This window comes from Aricia agestis, chromosome 1 (genome assembly GCF_905147365.1).
Source record: "Aricia agestis chromosome 1, ilAriAges1.1, whole genome shotgun sequence".
In the NCBI taxonomy this organism is placed as follows: domain Eukaryota; kingdom Metazoa; phylum Arthropoda; class Insecta; order Lepidoptera; family Lycaenidae; genus Aricia; species Aricia agestis.
Window position 1 is genome coordinate 17,808,091 of NC_056406.1, and position 18,651 is coordinate 17,826,741.

At 34.5% G+C, this 18,651-nt stretch overlaps 1 protein-coding gene across 12 annotated transcripts in view; it reads right to left on the minus strand.

Moving 5' to 3' along the window:
- Positions 1-18,651, minus strand: part of LOC121729849 (neural-cadherin) — a 383,323-nt gene that overhangs the window by 159,321 nt on the left and 205,351 nt on the right. The window contains exon 1 of one of the 12 annotated variants that reach the window (XM_042118565.1): positions 5,254-5,560. The exons of the other annotated variants lie outside the window; for them this stretch is intronic. Coding sequence (XP_041974499.1) covers positions 5,254-5,311 — 58 coding nt within the window. The 5' untranslated portion in view covers positions 5,312-5,560. Of the gene's footprint in view, positions 1-5,253; positions 5,561-18,651 lie in introns of those variants that run through there. 12 annotated transcript variants of the gene reach the window in all.

An 18,651-nucleotide genomic window follows, 5' to 3' on the forward strand; every position in this document is an offset into this window, starting at 1 on the left:
ATCGGTCAACGACGACTTAGTTTTATAAATAAACATAAAATTTGCTTTAATTATATGAAAACTACATATAAAATTATAAAAAAGGCGCGCAGAGTCTTTTCGATGCCGGCGCGGGGACCAAAGCAATTGAGATCCTTGCTTCAAAGGGGGTGCGACGAGTAAATGTAGGTATTTATTTAGTAGATAGATAAATTATGAAAAGCTCTCTCAGAGAATGATACGGATTCAATGAGAAATATCGATAATAATATGATCGAAAATGTATTGCGGGGAGTCGATTCGACGTCGCGCGACCGCTTGAAGGTTAAGTAACTTTTTTATAAAAAAAAAAACCCTGTAAATGAACCCCAATATTATGAAGCTTTTTTATGTTTTAGGTATGATAATACATATTTTATTACATTTACATGAATCTTATATTGTCACTTGACGGGATTTCGAAAGGAGGTCGTCGAGATAATATTATATTCAGTTCATTTCATCCCATTGATGAAATACAGGCGGCGCGAAAGATTCAAATGTGTATAAGTTTGAGGCGAAAAGCTGCCCCAAAATCCAAAGAATCTTTGGATTTAACCACTTCGGTGTTATCGGATTCAGACGATTATTTAAGCAAATCAGTTATATGACGCTGTTAAATAACTCAGTACATACTAAAATAAAATAAAGTAAAAATTGTTTTCTTTCCGAGTAAATTCATCAACTTTCTCTCAACTCATCATCAACAAATCAAATCTTTTCAGAAAATCTACGTGATGACCGGCGTAAGAATCTCTGACTAACTTTTAATAATTTGTTTTGAGGAAAACCTACATTTTCCATCAATCCCCAAGCGGCACCCGGCTGCCGCATAACAATTGAAAATCTATTGTGTCTGTCATTCCCGCGATCGAGGTAGTAGATAGTTGACAAGAAAATGCACTGGCTAGTAATACTGCTTAAAGTTAAGGAGCACACCTTCAATAAAATTTGTCCATGAAATATATAATGCCATATCCCAAGTTTCCAAATCTTCGGACTAGAGCGGTAATGACCACTGGCACCCGAGAGTTAATGTAAGTCGGTGTTTTGTGAAGTCGCCGCGGCGGGGTCGAGTGGCCGGTGGTCGAGGACACTTGACCCGCCATGTGACGTCACCTCAGGTAATATATCAACGAATCTTTCCAGTATTGTTAATTTTATACAACCTTTAGAATTGAGCTTATCCTATTTAAATTGCAAATGTGGCGCTCCAATTTCGTTGCAACTAATTTTGTGACAAACTTGATATTTTTTGACAAAAATTAGTGTATTTAAACTCTTACTAATGTGAATACGCAGTGCATAAAAACCACAAAACTCCGTATATACAGGGTGTAACCAAAAACAAGTGATAATACTTTAGGGTGTGTACGTGTTCCTTGTAGTGAGTTCACTGTGAAAGTAGCAGCGCTGAAATACCAACACTTTTTTCACTTTTGTATGGGGAAACTCGTGACGCTCGGGCCCTAGCCCATACAAAAGTGAAAAAAATGTTCGTCTTTCAGAGCAGCTACTTTCACAGTGAACTCTCTACAAGGAACACGTACACACCCTAAAGTATTATCACTTATTTTTTTTACACATTGTATATCTCAAACATTTTTATACACAGCGTGTGTTTTTCTTAAGCTTAATTTGTAATTAATAATCATTTAAGTTGCTTCTATAAATTAATATTCATACCTTCAGACAAAGACAAGGTCTTACTTAAAGTATTTAATTTTAGTAAAGAGAGAATTCTAATAATTTTATTATTATCTTTTGTATTTGTAGTATCTGCTAACAAAGCAGTGAGCTGTTGGATTGGAACGAGCTTCATTGTGAATTGCGATAAACTTATGATTATATTATCACAGAGTGGGTACCTACTTAGCGGATATTTTAATTAGTAGAGTATCTCACAGCTTATAAAATATTGCTTTTTCTTTTTCTATTATTTATCAGTGTCACAGATAATGTAACAGTTTTTGAGGTTCAATAAAAAAACTACCATCCATTTTCAATTTCATCACATGCTTCAACCATAAACAAAAGAATATTATAATTCGTGTGTATAGGTTTGTCAATCAAAAATATGATAGTGTGCACATTGTAGTGTGTGACAATAATGTAATATTTTATTAAGCATAATTTTAAAACAATATTAGCTCGATGCACTCCTTCTCATGGGCGCCGGCAGAAATAATTTCCAAGGGGTGCAGATTTTAGTTTTCTTTCTTTTCTTTTTACTTTTGACGAACAACAGTGACTGTCTATTTACGTCAACAGAATACATTTACATTAAAAAAAAATGATTTCCAATAGGCGGATTTTTATTTCAATAATTCCAGTTGATCCCGAGATTCCCAAGGGGTGCAAGGGCACCACCTGGCACCCCCCTGCCGGCGCCCATGCTCCTTCTCTATAATATTATAAACTTTAACTATGCAAAATGTCATGCACCTACGTTTCCGTATTTTTCGTAAAAGAGGGTTCCAATAATAGTTTACTAACGCACGGTCTGTGGGTTCTTTCGACAATATAATGACGTAAAGAGCTACTTTGTTTGGCTAACGTCAAATTACAACCAGTGCTGTAAATAGGGCGGTGCCACCGGTGCCCAGGCACAGGCCGTAGACTCTGGGGGGGCGCAAAAATGGCCAAACCAGGCAGGAGTAGGAATTATTTTTTCGGTTTGCTCCCGATAATAGTTCCCGCTGCGCCCCTAGAGCACGATTCCAACAGTAAAATAGACCTATACATTTCTTTGGGTAATATAGTATCTAAAAAAGCAAGGGCGCAGTTGTAGAAGCTCGCACAGGGCGCAAAAAAGAGTGTTTGGGGCACTGATTACAACACGTTTACCAATTACATCTTGTCAAAATCCTTGACACAAGTCGTAGCGTGGGTACTTTATGTGTTTCGTCACAACTTGTAATATTTATTATATTTACAATAAAACCGAGTCGAATATGTCGGTAGTCGGTACAAAGTAGGTACATACACAATAATATAAGTGTCAAGTGAAAAAGCGCAGCAATATAAACTTTTTGCTGTATTGTCCGAAGCAGTTTGTATTGTGCAGCAAAAATTGCAGACACAGCGCTCGGTCGCCATTGTCGCTCGAGAAATATCATTAATCATACTGATACATTTTTCCATTTAACTTAACTAATCGAAACGCTTTCCTTGAAAGCATTCTATAATTAAAAATGTTTTCCAATTCCAAGTTCGTACATCATCAAAGCGTTCATGCTTACAACGTCACTAATAATAACCGCAGCTTTTTCGATCGTAACATTGAATATTATTATATTATAGCCTTAAGTAACGAAACATTAAAATATATTTTAAAGACTTAAGTATTCAAAAGGTCACTTTAATAACCACATCGTTTTGACGTCGAAATATAAGTCGGTAAGCTTATAAAATGGTAACTATTTTCGAACCTTTGAAGTCGAAAAAGTAGCGCTAAGTCTCGAGTTATTTATAAACTCAAGGATTCTCATAAAGGGCAAACAATATAAAAATCTATCAGACCTGTCCCATCCACGTGGCTCCGTGTTATTTGTCTGCCAAAATTAAGATTAAATTAGCTAGATATAGATAAATGATAATTGGTCAGTGATCACGAAGTCAAAAACTCTAAATTCGTGATCACTGATCAATTATTAATAATAATAATAATAGCCTTTTATTCCATAAACAAAGGGTTACAGGTACACCGATCAATTATTATTTATCATCAACTATAACAGGACCATCCCTGAAGATTTCTCAGAAGACATCAATCGTGCTATTAAAAATATTACTAAATATTACAAAAATACAATTTTATAGCAGAAAACACTAAACGGAAAGAACGTTCGTGTTTATACTGTACAAAGTACTGATATTCATTTTAAGACTCTCAGTACACAAAATATTAGAGCACAGCTTGTGCTAATAGCCTAAACAGACACTGGCCAGAAATAAGAGCAATTTTTGTATTAAATTCTGTAGAATTTATAAAACTAGTATTGTTATGAACGATTTATAAAGCGTTGACATAGAAATATAAAAGTTTTCTGTCGTAGCTTCGCAAAAAATGTAGTTAAATATGAAAAAATAAAAACCTAACTTATTTCTGTGACTGTAACAATAAAAAGAAAACGCAAACAGAACGCGTTCATCGCAAATTATGGGCAGACTCGTGCTGAATCATAAAAATAATAAAATAAAATGATTTTATCACGCTTGCTTTTGTAGCGAATTTCTTGGGCAATTTGTTAAAGTGTTTGAATTCAGATATTGTGCAGAAGGCATTTTAATGCCTTTGGAGTTATATAAATAAATATTTTTAGTGGCTTAAAATTAGGTTAAACTCTATATTCTTTATATATCTCAGGCTTTGCGCTTCGCATACCAAATGTTTCAAAATAAATGATGTATAAATAATGTGCTGTTCTTACTACAAGCTAGTCTAAAAGATTTAATCCACAGATCTTTTCGGGTTCAGTAGTGAACAAGGAACCCTTATAGTTTCGGTCTGTCCGTCGGTCTGTCCGTCTGTCTGTCTGTCCGTCTGTCTATCAGTGGTTTTGTGCAGAGGCTATAGGACATACAAACCTGTTATTTGGCATGAATGCACATATTAATGACGCCGACAAAATGGTACATAAAAACATTTTTTTATGGTGCCTCCCCTACACATCAACCGGGAATGATTTTTTTTTTCACGTCCACCCCACCGTGGGGGTGTGGTTGGATAGGTTTTTTTTTAAATAATACGAGTATTCATAGATCATTTTCTGATTTCAGGAGTTTTAAAGTGGAAAAAATCGTTAAAGTCCAGTGTTGTTTCTGGAACTATGAAAAATTCACGGGAGTAGGAAATATGCTGAATTTAAAAGGAAAACTATCACGGCTAAGATGACTTCTTAAGTTATTGAGTAATAGTCAATCAACTAAAAAAATGAATTCGGCGAAGTATAAAGGAATTTTTCCTTCAAATTCCTTTGAAAGTATCTGAGATGATGTTGTAAGAAGTGTGAAACACGTTATAAATGTACACTCATTGAACATACAAACATTTTCAAAAACTAGCGGTACTACGGAACCCTATATTGCGCGTGGCCCGACACGCACTTGGCCGGTTTTTATTTTTTATAATTTAACTTTTAATTTTTACTTTTCTATGGTCCCTGTTGCCTAGCACAGACTAGACAAACAGCATTAGTCTTATATTTGTGAAAATTTGCTGAGTAAACTCACCGATTATTAGCCGGAGAATGTTGGCAGCTAGCAGGCCCAGGTCTGGAGGGTTAGCCATTAGGCGTTACATAGTAACCGTTATACACCACCGCCAATAACATTCGACCGCCCCGACGCGAACTAGCCGGACATTATCCATTGCTCCAACACAAAATACTTGTAAAATACAAGATCCACAATCATAAGCGAGTCAATATCGTTAGTCAAGTGTATTCACCTGATTCCCTTGAAACCAATAGATAACTTCGAACAATAACTCACTCGAAATATGTGACTTTTTAATTTTATCTTGAGCTTCGGCCGTTTTGGCTCGTGATCTATTCCACCGCGCTTGCGATTTCTTACTTAAAGTGTACTGGAATATTGTGGGTTTTAATCTATAAAGTGTGGTTATGTTTTTTGCTCCAGTTTTATTTCTTCGTTAGCGTACGGAATGAAACGAAACGGCCTTCATTAAGAGCAGCCATTTCCACGCTGTCTTTGGTGAATGGTGATATTTCAAATGAACATGTTAAATATTACAGGGAGTTTTTCAAGCGCGTGATTGAAATGCCATATTTATTAATGTTCAAGAGGTATTTCTTGAAACAAAACATTTTCAGGTACATTTTATATTATAACGAGTTTTTGCCCGCGGCTTCGCTCGCGTTAAGAAGGATTATTATATACAAACTTTCATCCCCTATTTTAACCCCTTGGTGTTGGAATTTATCAAAATCCTTTCTTAGCGGATGCCTACGTCATAACATCTACCTGCATGCCAAATTTCAGCCCGATCTGTCCAGTGGTTTGGGCTGTGCGTTGATAGATCACTATGTCAATTAGTCAGTCACCCTTGAGTTTTATACGAGTATATACATATAGACAACTATTAAGAACCCCTTTGAAAATGTGTATTTAAGATCATCATTTTGGTTGTCAGGTTTTTTTTACAAAAGTTAACTTTTCTATGATTTAAAAGACAGAATAAAAATAATCCCAAGAAAACAAAAATATTTATTTATTGTATCTATGCGTGAAAAGGAAAGACTTACTCGTAATATTGAAAAGATAGTAGAGATAATTTTATCGTCCTATCCGAAAAGTTTTCCTATTCCTGTAATGTTATATTACTTTCTTTCTTTTTCTTTCTAAAATCTTATTTCTTAGTCCCAAAAGACACGAGCAAGGAAACAAACTCGCGTCTTCTATTTGGACTTATTTTATAACGTTGCCGTCACAGATTACCCTGTATACCCTGTATAATTCACATATATTATTGTCACAAGACAAAACATACAATAACAATAATTATTAGGTGGGTACTTTTTATACTTATTGAGTAGTATTAAAAATGCAAAGAGTAAAAGCTTTTAAAAAAATTCAGCGTTGTTAGCCCTTACTTAAAAGATATTTTTTGCTGCCTCCGAGCGATTTTGCTGAAACTTCATTCAAAACAATGGAGTAATTGGTTTACGGATGCTTTACTTTTAATTATCTTGCAAGTGAGGTAAAACCCGAACAAAAATTTAAAGTTTCCAGTTAGGAGTTGTAGCTTTTTATTTTATATGGATCGTGAGAGCCAGTCCACAGGGCGCATTACGTCAGCGTTGCGTCGATACAGCGCTGCCGTTGCGTTGTTTTACATACAAATAACCAAGGTGTTCACACGGCGCGCTGCGTCGTCGCAACGCACACAATATGACGAAAAGCAGCCCCCGAGACAAAACGGGAGGGGGTGTTAACGTTAAGACTGCTTCGTTATAATGGTGCGATGATGCAGCGCTCGTGTGGCCGGCTATACGTAAAACGGCAGCAACGCTGACGCGACGCACCGTGTAGACTAGCTCTAACTCGCAACATAACTAGTTCACAATACATTAACTACATAATATTTAACTTAAATATTGTTGATATCAATAACATCTATAGTCAATACTCGTCTACAGAAAAATATAGGTAAGGTCAATGTGTCGAAGTACTTAATATACTTTTCTAAAATTAAAGTTTAATATAATTTTTTGACTTGAGATTCGATTTTTAAAGTTACTTAGTGTTATCGGAAATGATAGGCCATATATTAATTAGACCTATAATGATCTAAAAATAATCTTAGTTGCCGTATTTTTTTACTTACTAGGTATTTTTAAAAACTCGGCGTGTAGACGGACTTCCCTTACAGTTTGAGGTAAGTCCGTCTAGCAGCAGTATAGCCATAACTTGTGAAGTAAAATGCATGGCAACGGTGTCTAGCAAAACCGCAAAACGGCCATTCAAATATGTGTTTAAGGTGTCGGTAATACGGTTCGCATTCCAGTGAAAATTAATTTTATATCATTTTAAGGCAAGTCCGGCATATCGTAAGTCTAAGTGGTTGCAAACATTTTCATTAAAATTATAGTGATTTATTTGGAAAAATTAAACACTAAGTATAAACATAAATGTTTATTACAACAAAATTATATTAATTAGTGCCGGTTAAATCTACAACTTTGCTTCATCATCATTTATGGGATGAGACATTTTTCAACATACTCCCCTACTTAATTTTGATTTGATTATTGTTATTGATACGTCTACTTAGTACCTATTTTTTATTCCGTAATATTAATATTTAGTTAGTTAAAATAACTTTTTAGTTTACGTGACAGATTGAGGCCATGCACGCGAAAGTTACGCGTTTTTACCATTATTTTCGCCGCTCAATTAAAATTATAAGGTTTGTTGTTCCGGGAGGTAGGATTTTTTTAAGGAAATTTCCTGCTCTTTAAGGATCTTTTTTCAAATTTTGATTATCTCAAATAATTGTTGGTTTTGGGAATATTGAAAAAACAAAACTTTTTTTTTTTTAATTTGTTGTTTATAACTTTTGCCATTTTTATCAGCCCCTCTTGTATGCTCTTTTCGTGCAGTAAAATTTGGGCAATGCTATGATTTAGTAGTCTTAAGTTTAAATTCAAATTAACAATAAAGACATGTATATTTGAAAATGTTGACAATATCTGATTCGAGGCAAGACCGGCATATGACGGCCTTTATGAAAACTAGACGGACTTCCCAATTATTGCAATTTTAGGTTAGACACATGTTGCAGGTGATAATAACGAAATTAAAGCGATATTAACGAATCGAACACCAGTAATAAGTAAAAGGATCCCTAAATTACTTATGTAATCCAAGAAACTCCAAAAACTCCTTCGTATTTCCACTTTTTTTAATTTTTTTGCCAGAGACTTACGCTCCGACTGCGAGTACAAAACGGAAAAAAAATTGAGATCGTTTTTTTCGTAACAGGTAGTTAGTAGCGACATGTCTGTTTCTTAGGTCAAACTAACTTTGCAATATTGTTTTACCCACTGAGCCATATGAAATTAGTCGTTCAAATATGGAAGTTATTGCCGCTAGACGGACTTACCTAACAGACGGACTTCGACACATTGACCTTACTTATTGAAATTTTATAAAAAAAATGCAAAAATGCCGGAATTTTTTTACTAAACTGGAAGGAAAATCGTTTAAAATATAAATAGAATCGGCGGAACACAATTGCGCTTTATTAAAATGTAAATTACTATCTGTGTTTGGCCACATCAATCAAGCGCAAAAAGGGTTAGCAGGAAAAAATGCTAAAACTGGGATTTATAAACAAAACCCGCCTGATTTTGCATATTGACGCACCGCTATCGAAACGAATTCGCTATAAATATTCGACGTCGGCACAACTTATGTCTGGGTTGTTACCCACAGCACGGCTTCCGTGTGTTAGGTTTTACTACCTAGCGAGAATGTTAAATCTAGATACAGTTTTCATTGCCACCATTAATACGGAAAGTATTTTTGAGAACGTCATCTTATACGCTTTTTGGTTTTACGACCTGTAGATTTCTAAGTTGTCGTAACGTTATCGAATACGAAATTTCAAATATAATATGGAGGCTGTCAAAAATTCCTTCTTTTGAAAAATAATTTTGATTTTTACGGTCCAATATAATGGGAAAGTTCAAAAGGTTGTGACTTGTGATAAAATAGAGGAACATGTTCTTCTAGACCGCTGTCTTCTAGGGCATATTGGAAAACAACAAGCACATGTATATAAGATTATGTTTATAATCGACTTCAAAAAAAGGAGGTTATCAATTCGACGTATGTATGTAATATTTCCAGAACTGCCCAGTTTTTGTAATATGTTTATCTATAACAGCTTCTGAACAAAATATGTGCCAAAATTCAAAAGTGTATGTATGTATGTATGTTTTTATGTTTGTGCACCCATATCTCCGGAACTACAAGTCCGATTTACGTGATTCTTTTTTTATTGTACCAGGTATTGTTTAACTTAGGGAATACTGCAAGTTTCATCAAAATCGGTTCAGTAGTTTTTGAGATAGAGAATTTTAATTCTTAATTACCTACAATTTGAAGTCGGTTTTTTTAAATAAAATACTATTATGTACCTACGGTGAATGACAAGACCCATATAACATGTTTCTAGTTACGATTGATTTTTTTTTAATCAATTTTACTGTTGCAGCGCGAGTAAATAATTTGTGATCGAGCGGAGTTCCGGTCCAAATGTAATATAAAATAAGGTTATATAAGTAACGTTATAATGATACCGTTTCGGAGGAAGGCGATCATAGCTGCACGTAAATGCAGCATTGCAATGCAGGTCCCTTGGGTGACAATCACTATTTGGTTCAAACGCATCTGCTTACCCCAATACTGCTACGAGAAATGTATGAGGTTGCGCCTAGGTTGGAATGGAGCTATAGTAGGTATGATTCAAGTTGCTTTTATTATAATATAGTGGGCATAATATTATTATAATGTAGTCGCAATGTTAAAAATACCTCTATTGATTATAAAAAAATATTTTTACATTTATCTTAGAAACCTAAGTAGACTATAAATTGCGTATTATTTATTGTTTATTTATGTATTTAACTTAAAAAATAAGAAATAGGGCAAGACCGTAAGTCAAGTCCCAAGGATAACTAAAATTTGTAATAGGATTATTTTGATATTTGTTACACAAAGAAGAGGCAATTAGAAGCTTGTTGAATATCTCCTAGTTAGTAACGGAAGATTCAATGAAATCAGTTTCAAGTTCCCCGCCGACGTTAAACAAAAACATCGTTGTGGAGAGTGGAGAGAGGAGACACGTGTTGCTAATGGCTTATAATTTCCACTTAAATCGCGAACATGAATTTGCGAACGTTTTGGTAAATTAATAATTATTATGTTTAATTTGTGTGAAATATATGAAAATATAAAGTATATTAGAATACGTTTAAATAGCTTATTAAGATGTCTGAGTTTATGGAACCAGAGAGGATAATATAAAACGTCATCAGACAAAAAATTGTGCAAAATAAAGTATAAAATAGCCTTATTTTTTAAATGAAATGCATGAAATATGAAACTTCGTGGGAGAGCCATGCTTCGGCACGAATGGGCTGGCTCGACCGGAGAAATACCACGGACTCACAGAAAACCGGCGTGAAACAGCGCTTGCGCTGTGTTTCGTGGAGTGAGTGAGTTTACCGGAGGCCTAATCCCCTACCCTTTTCCCTTCCCTACCCTCCCATATTTCCTCCCCCCCCCTCCTATTACCTCTAAAAAGGCCGGGAACGCACCTGCAGCTCTTCTAATGCTGCGAATGTCCATGGGCGGTGGAAGTTGCTTTCCATCAGGTGACCCGTTTGCTCGTTTGCCTACTTATTTCATAAAAAAAACTTCCGCGAAACTTTGCCAGCTTTTTTCGAATCATTTTAATTCTTGTAAAAAAATGTATGGAAGGGTAAGTTTTTTTTGCCCTCTGCAACTACAAGGCTACATGTGCAGGTGAAGGAATGTCAAAAACATTACTTCTGTTCATATAATTAAATTTATGATTGATTTTCATGCCGGGTAAAGTTACCTGGACTTGTAGACAACATTGCCCACCTTGATTTTTTCACGCAAATATGAACTTTGCGCAGGTGGCATCAAAATCCAGTAGGTAAGAGAATTCGTCACCACGCATAATTCACTCACAAATCTGCACCACAATTTGCCCGCAAAAATACGTACCCTTTTTCAGAAGTTCCAACAAGTTACTGATTAAAGTTAGCACTACGGGGTATTATCTATGTTACCAGTCATATAACCTATTTTCTGCCAAATTAAACAAATGTTGACAAAATATTAAAATACCTCTGTACACCAAAGATTTGCTTAAAATGGATCTTAGGGCAAAGTTATCCTATGTGGCAATGTTGGCATGTTTTACCGGTTCTTTGTTTTTCTTTTATAACACGCATATTTTCACGGCTGATTGCATACTGAGCGTCAACTTAATGTCATAATAATATATTCATACTGTCTAGTGTCTAGTCTCCCGGCTCCAGACACTTGTAGGGATAACTTCAAGCTGCTCCCTAACAACCATTCAACTAAGGAACTTTTGACGATGACACCAACATAAGTTCATATTTCATTTAAAAATTCTTTGTTCCCTGATTTTTAATAAAACTTTTGGAAAGCTTTGATAACGATAAAAAAGTTGTGTAACAGCGTTTATGACAAACAGATGGACATTTTAATTAAATTAGGTCCCGAAGATAATATCAGCTTATGGCTGGGAAATAATAATCAAGTTATCAAAGCGTCGATTGATATGAAATAAAAAAAATGCATACTTACAGCCGAACGTAATATTACCTCCTCCTTTTTGGAAGTCCGTCAAAAATTAGAATTTGCTTTCAATTAGTAGGTAAGCGTACGGAGTAATCAAGGCTTGCTGTGCTTGAAAATACATCGAACGTTAATAATGTTCTTGCAACTGAAATTGGTTTGCTCTCGCCTGATACTTGGCCTACAATGTCGAATACTCTTCGTTAAGTAATTTAAAAAGTAGTACAGTGTATATAACCTGGACACCAGGCTTTGTTTAGAGCTTTAGTAATAGGTATACAAAAATGCAAATACCGTAAAATAAAAATAATGAAAGATAAGTATAACATTTATAATCTTTTAGCCGCTCCTTCTTCTTCTATGACGACCTCTGTGGCTCAGTTGGTGGGCTGTTGCATGTTGGTAGCTCAAGCCAGGGGTCGCAGGTTCGAATCCCGCCGACGGAACAAAAAGTTTTCAATGTTTCTGGGTTATGGATGTGTATTAAATATGTGTACCTATCATATAATAAAAATTTTAAATTATATTATGCATAATGTATATAGTATATATATTCCGTTGTCTGGTACCCGTAACACAAGTCCTATAAGTACTGACGTGGTGTGAAGCGTCCATAGATATAAAAAAGTGTGCATTTTTTTATTTCAAAAGCAACGTTTATTAAATTGTCGGTTCAAGACCATAAAACTGCGAAAATTCCATCTTAAAGAAGGGGGGACTCGCGAAGACTTCCAGCCCTGGACGACAGTAAAATCTATTAGGATAATCTAGTTACACAACAAGACGACCGGGCCCGCGTTTAAGTGGCGGTTACGCCAAACTTCGAAAATAAATGTCGGTATTCTGTATAGCTGTGACTTATAACTTTGCGCAGATAGGGCATGTTCCAAAAGAACTTTTTGGTCGTATGATATATAGAATTTGGCTTATTCGGTACTAACTTTGATAGCCCCACTAAATAATAATAATTATTATCATAACATTTTGTGATCGTCCATATACATGTATATATTTTTTTTCTTACTTTTTTGGTAAAAAGTGGGACCCCGTGCGAGTTTCTTACACCGGTTCTTCTCGCCGGGATAGTTCCCGAACCGGTGGTAGGCACTAGTAGTATCAACGTTTTGAAAGCATTTGTTACAAATCTATTCGGAAATAAAACAGATTTTATTTTTATTTTTTTTATTTTATATATACCATATCTTGCCCATAATTTTTATAGCACCGTAGTCGCTTATTTTACCTCAATATAAACTGTATTGGTGACTTTTTTGGTTTACCTCTAAAAATCTTTATAGTTTATACCAAAATTCATCCAATTCCATTCAGCGGTTTAAGTATGAAGTGGTTATCAGAAAGACACGTTAACATTTTATAATATTAGTATGAATTTATATGGTGGTGGCAAATAAGAAATGAAAGGTCCACCACCATTAATTTATACCACCGCCATAATTAATCCTTCGATCGTGGATTCTTGGAAATCTATTGTTATTCTATTGTGTCTCGCTCACCGGTGAGCTTATGGGGCTTGATGGGTTAATTACTTTACCCCGTGGTCAATACGGTATTTTTAGTATAATATTATATTACATGAAATTTACTTTGAGAAGTACAAATATTGAAATGAAACGATTTCCCTCGCTAAAAATAACGTGTGCAGTTTTTCCATTTATTCGCACGCTTCGCAGAAAAATAGCATTTCCAACGTCATTAATTTACTCGGGAGCTTACCTAATTCTATATATAATAATAATATAATATCTATGGACGCTTCACACCACGTCAGTCTGGCCCCGTGCTAAGTACCTAAAGGACTTGTGTTACAGGTACCAGACAACGGAAATATATTTAATACTTTTATACTATACATATATTTAAGATTTTTATTATATCATACACATATTTAATACACATCCAGACCCGGGAACATTGAAAACTTTTTGTTCCGTCGACGGGATTCGAACCCGCGACCCCCGGCTTGAGCTACCGACGCGCTCACCACTGAGCCACAGAGGTCGTCAATTTTAGTTAGATTATATTCGTACATTTTTCAATCACCCTAATGTTGTTTTAGGAATGCAGAGTTATAAATTAAAAGTTCCTTTGCAGTATACTTTTAACTGGAATACGAAAAGTTTTACATCATACAGCAATAAAGAAGCCCACTTCAGACGTTAACTAAACTGGCCGTACAAACGCGAATTCATTTACGAGTTTTTAATACGAAATACTTTTCTAGAGATTTACGCTAAGCTTTGGTATTAAATATTAGTACTCGACTAATTTAAGTTACGGCTTATTTTTGTTGTGTGTCAAGTGTAGTTTTAGTGCATCTAAATTAAGAGGTATTTTATCTCGGTTTGTCTATGAGAGTTTAATATTTGAGGCATAGATTTTCTGGCACAGGAAGCGGTGCGTACTGTCACCGTTATCTTCTCGAAGAAAGTATACATATATTTTTCCAATATAAAAACGATACAACGCGTCCTTTCATTGACATGTTTCCATAACATATTTAATCTAATTAATAATTATACACTTTCCTTGCACTTATTCCACTTTCTTTTTATAGATTTATTAGAAAATTATTATATAATACACGACCGTTTTCGACAAATTCATCATCAGGTGTCGAAACCGGTCGTGTATATAATAATTTTGTAATAAATCTATAAAAATAAAGTGGAATAAGTGCAAGAAAAGTGTATAATTATTAATTAAACATGAATTTCCACAAAGAAGTGACAGTACATTCAATATCGTATATTTCATCTAAATCTGTCCAGCGTTCAAAACTGAAGGGGTTAACAACAGACAGACAAACAAAATCACGCATGTGTAATATTAGTCTAGATGTTTGCATCTGATCTTTACCGAGCATTTAAAATTGAGCTGCAGTTCTGGATTATTAGACTACAGAAATTGCGACGAAGTGTTCGTCGTCTCAATGCTAAAGTTTTTGTTTGTTCTAAACGGGGACATGAAACCTACGGAGCTATCTACGTATCATATAGTAACTACGCCCTATCGTCAGATTAAATAATAGCCGCTATGTAACTACCGCCAAGAGAATCTAGCTGCAAGTTTGTATATTAAACTGAAATTTTACTACAAGCTAACTCTATGTGTGACACAGTGTTAACGTTTTTTATTGCGGGGGTTACTATTATATGGGAAAAAAACTAAAGTTGCGCAGTAAGTTCTATTATATTTCTTCACTTCATTCTTCGATATACTAATTAACCAGCATAGCCAGCACGGGGTTTCCCAGTCGATTCTTCGGAAGAAAGTAATGGCAGTTTCTTTCCCATGTCTACATATCTTTTTCCCGAGCGTGGCACCACCCATCGACTTGAGTTTCAGTGGACAAAGACAAGAAACTCTTTCCATAGCAACCATAAAAGCAACGGCAATTATTTTTTTTGACATTTAGTTTCTTGGTTCTTTTTTTTTTATTATGGCACCTCGGCTATAAAACCATGGCCAGTGTCGAATAAATGGCGGCAAATTTAAAAAATCGACGAGTCAATAAGTACAGTGTGTTTGAACTTTGGACCGCGAGTCCTTCCATATGCACAATCTCATATAGATCATCATCAGAATTGACTGCGAGTCTCTGACGATGTTTTTCCTGTTCTATAAATAGAATTATAATTATATTATGTTTGCCCGAATGGGGGGAATAACTGCAAGTTAAATACTGCAATTATTTAATTATTTGAAGCTATTTAATAAACCACCATAATGTGTGGATTGACCGCGAGACTCTAAACACAATCTAAATGCATCGGAATTGACTGTGAGTCTCTGACGATGTTTTATATGTTCTATAAATAGAACTATAAGTTGGCTGGTTCGGGGGGAATAACTACGAGTTAATTATTATTTAAATTTAAAATATATTAAGTTACTTTTATAAATCAAAATAATGTATGGATTGACTGCGAGTCTCCGACAATGTTTAAAAAATTAAAATTAGCAACTACCGCGCGTTTCCTGCGTTTTTTGTTCTATAAATAGAACTACATATTATTATTATAATATTATCTTTGCCGGTTAAATACAATTATTATTTCGAAATAATAACTAGATTGACTGCGAGTCTTATCAGTTAGCAACCAAGGCATACCGCACATCCTTTGTTTTAAATATATTATATTATTAGGTCTGCCGGTCGGTCTTATTATTATTAAATAAATTGTGCACCAATGTTGAGACTCGGGATACACCGCGAGTGTATAACGAAACTTACTTAATATCTACGTAACATGTCACCCTCAATATATATTTTTTTGTAACATTTATCGACAAATAAGTCGATTATAACGAGCAATTAAGCTACCCCAATATTTTTTAGGTCACTAAGACCAGACAATCGGAGAAACATCTCTAGATGTGACCGATATACAGGTCGATCAGGTTACAAATGAACCGAAACTTTCCCACTCCTAAACCAGGTGCCAACAGTTGATTGGCACCTGGTTTAGGAGTGGGCTGACACACCGGCACCGACAAAACCGGACCAGATCCGGATAGATCCAGGACTCCTACTGACGTTATTCTAATGACATTAGATTCGCCACATTATGGTTTAAATGATCCTAAAGACGAGTAAGATAAGCTTCTGTTTATTTATTTATTTATTTATTTAAAAAAAAAAACATTATTTTTATAAAACATTACTGATGATAAGTCAACACTTATTATCAGTGCAACCAGCTCGATTCTATTTCGATCGATTATTATCATTAAGTATAGATTTCACCTGACAAAGTCTCGATATTACCAGAACAGTAACCGTCGGCTGGCGCCGCTAGCACTGTACCGCTACAATCATAGCTACCGCTATAATCTAGCGACTAAACGCTCAACACTGCAGCAGTGGTGCTGATAGTAATTTTTTATATATAAATATTTCATAGATGTTACTATTATAATTATTGTGGGCTTAATACAGCTATCCCCAACCCGCGATCCGCGGGCCGCATACGGGCCACGGGGACTTTATTTGTGGCCCGCGTGATGTTAAACAATTTTGAAATTCACGCCCACCGGCAACATAATGTAAAGTCATCGTGAAAGACGTGATTTTTTTTTCACTTGTAAATCGTTTATTTTGAATAACGTTATTTATTGAACCTAATAATGACACCAAGACCAAAACATGTTTGTGGCCCGCATGAAAAAAAAAACGAGATAGGTACTCGATGTCGTTCTGTAAAAAATATAATATACATCATTCATAATACACATCAATAAGTTATTAGAATTATTATTTAAAGCTATATCTTCGTGTACCCCCACCGAAGGTTACCTTTTTTCAAAGATTTTCTTTTCCCCAAACAAAGCGACGGAAAATATTGTATTATATTATAAATACAATTTTTGAATTCTTTCAAATTTTAAACCACTTCTTAAGTTTATTTCGAAACTACAGGTTAATACCACTAATATATATATATATATATATATATATATATATATATATATATATATATATATATATATATATATATATATATATATATATATATATATATATATATATATATATATATATATATATATATATATATATATATATATATGTATATTGTGTGCCAATACCCAAAAGTGGATATCTAGCAAAAATAGATTTAAAAGCCGACTTCTTGGTTTCTATTAGCTTACTAGTCGATTGAAAGATTTTAATTTACGTATTAAGAGCTCTGACGTACAGACTATATCATAGGCGCCAATTTTTTTTTTTTCACAAAAATTATAAAGAAGGAAACCAGACCAGGCGTTAAAGCCTTACCACGCTTTAACAATACTTCAGCCTTAGGCACCCCTTTTTTGTTTAAGTTTTATTGTTAATAGTGACGAGGGTGTATTAAATCCACAACAAATATGTACATATTTTAGTCTTAACGATTATAATAATATATATTATTAAGACATAATACATTATATAATATATGCCTATTAAAAACGAAATAATACAGAATAGTTAAACCAGTACACTATTCGTGAGCTAGCTCAACTGATAGGTGTTTTGACACCTTCATATCCCGATTCCTGACTTCTAAATATGTACATATTTTAGTCTTAACGATTATAATAATATATATTATTAAGACATATACATTATATAACATATGCCTATTAAAAACGAAATAATACAGAATAGTTAAACCAGTACACTATTCGTGAGCTAGCTCAACTGATAGGTGTTTTGACACCTTCATATCCCGATTCCTGACTTCTGTCACGGAATGCAACTGGTTTTCAGCAATTTAAATTTTGAATGCTAAATAAATGCAATGATAAATACGATAGCAGAATCTCACTTATTCTTGAATAATAATTGTTAAAATATTTTGCCTGGTGGACCGAGACACAATATTCTCGACTTTCAATCATATTATGCAATAATCACAATATTATCGACGACCACAGAGCCGGACGCAGTTGTAGCAGCCCCTTTATTGTAAACAGGCAGTATTTCTACTTTACGCGTTCCCACCTTTCCCATATATTTAAAAATGTTTGAGAAAATTATTAGCCGATGAATAGATGAATATTGCATATTCGTTTTTTCCGGTACTGGCTTTCGCTGCCCCAATGATCTATAATCTATAAATCTATAATCTTCGAATGAAGCGACTCATATAATAATGATCGAACTTCACTTGGTAAGTTCGTTTGATCATTTATAATATTCGAATTCTAGCTAATTAAAGACTTGCTACGTGACCTATG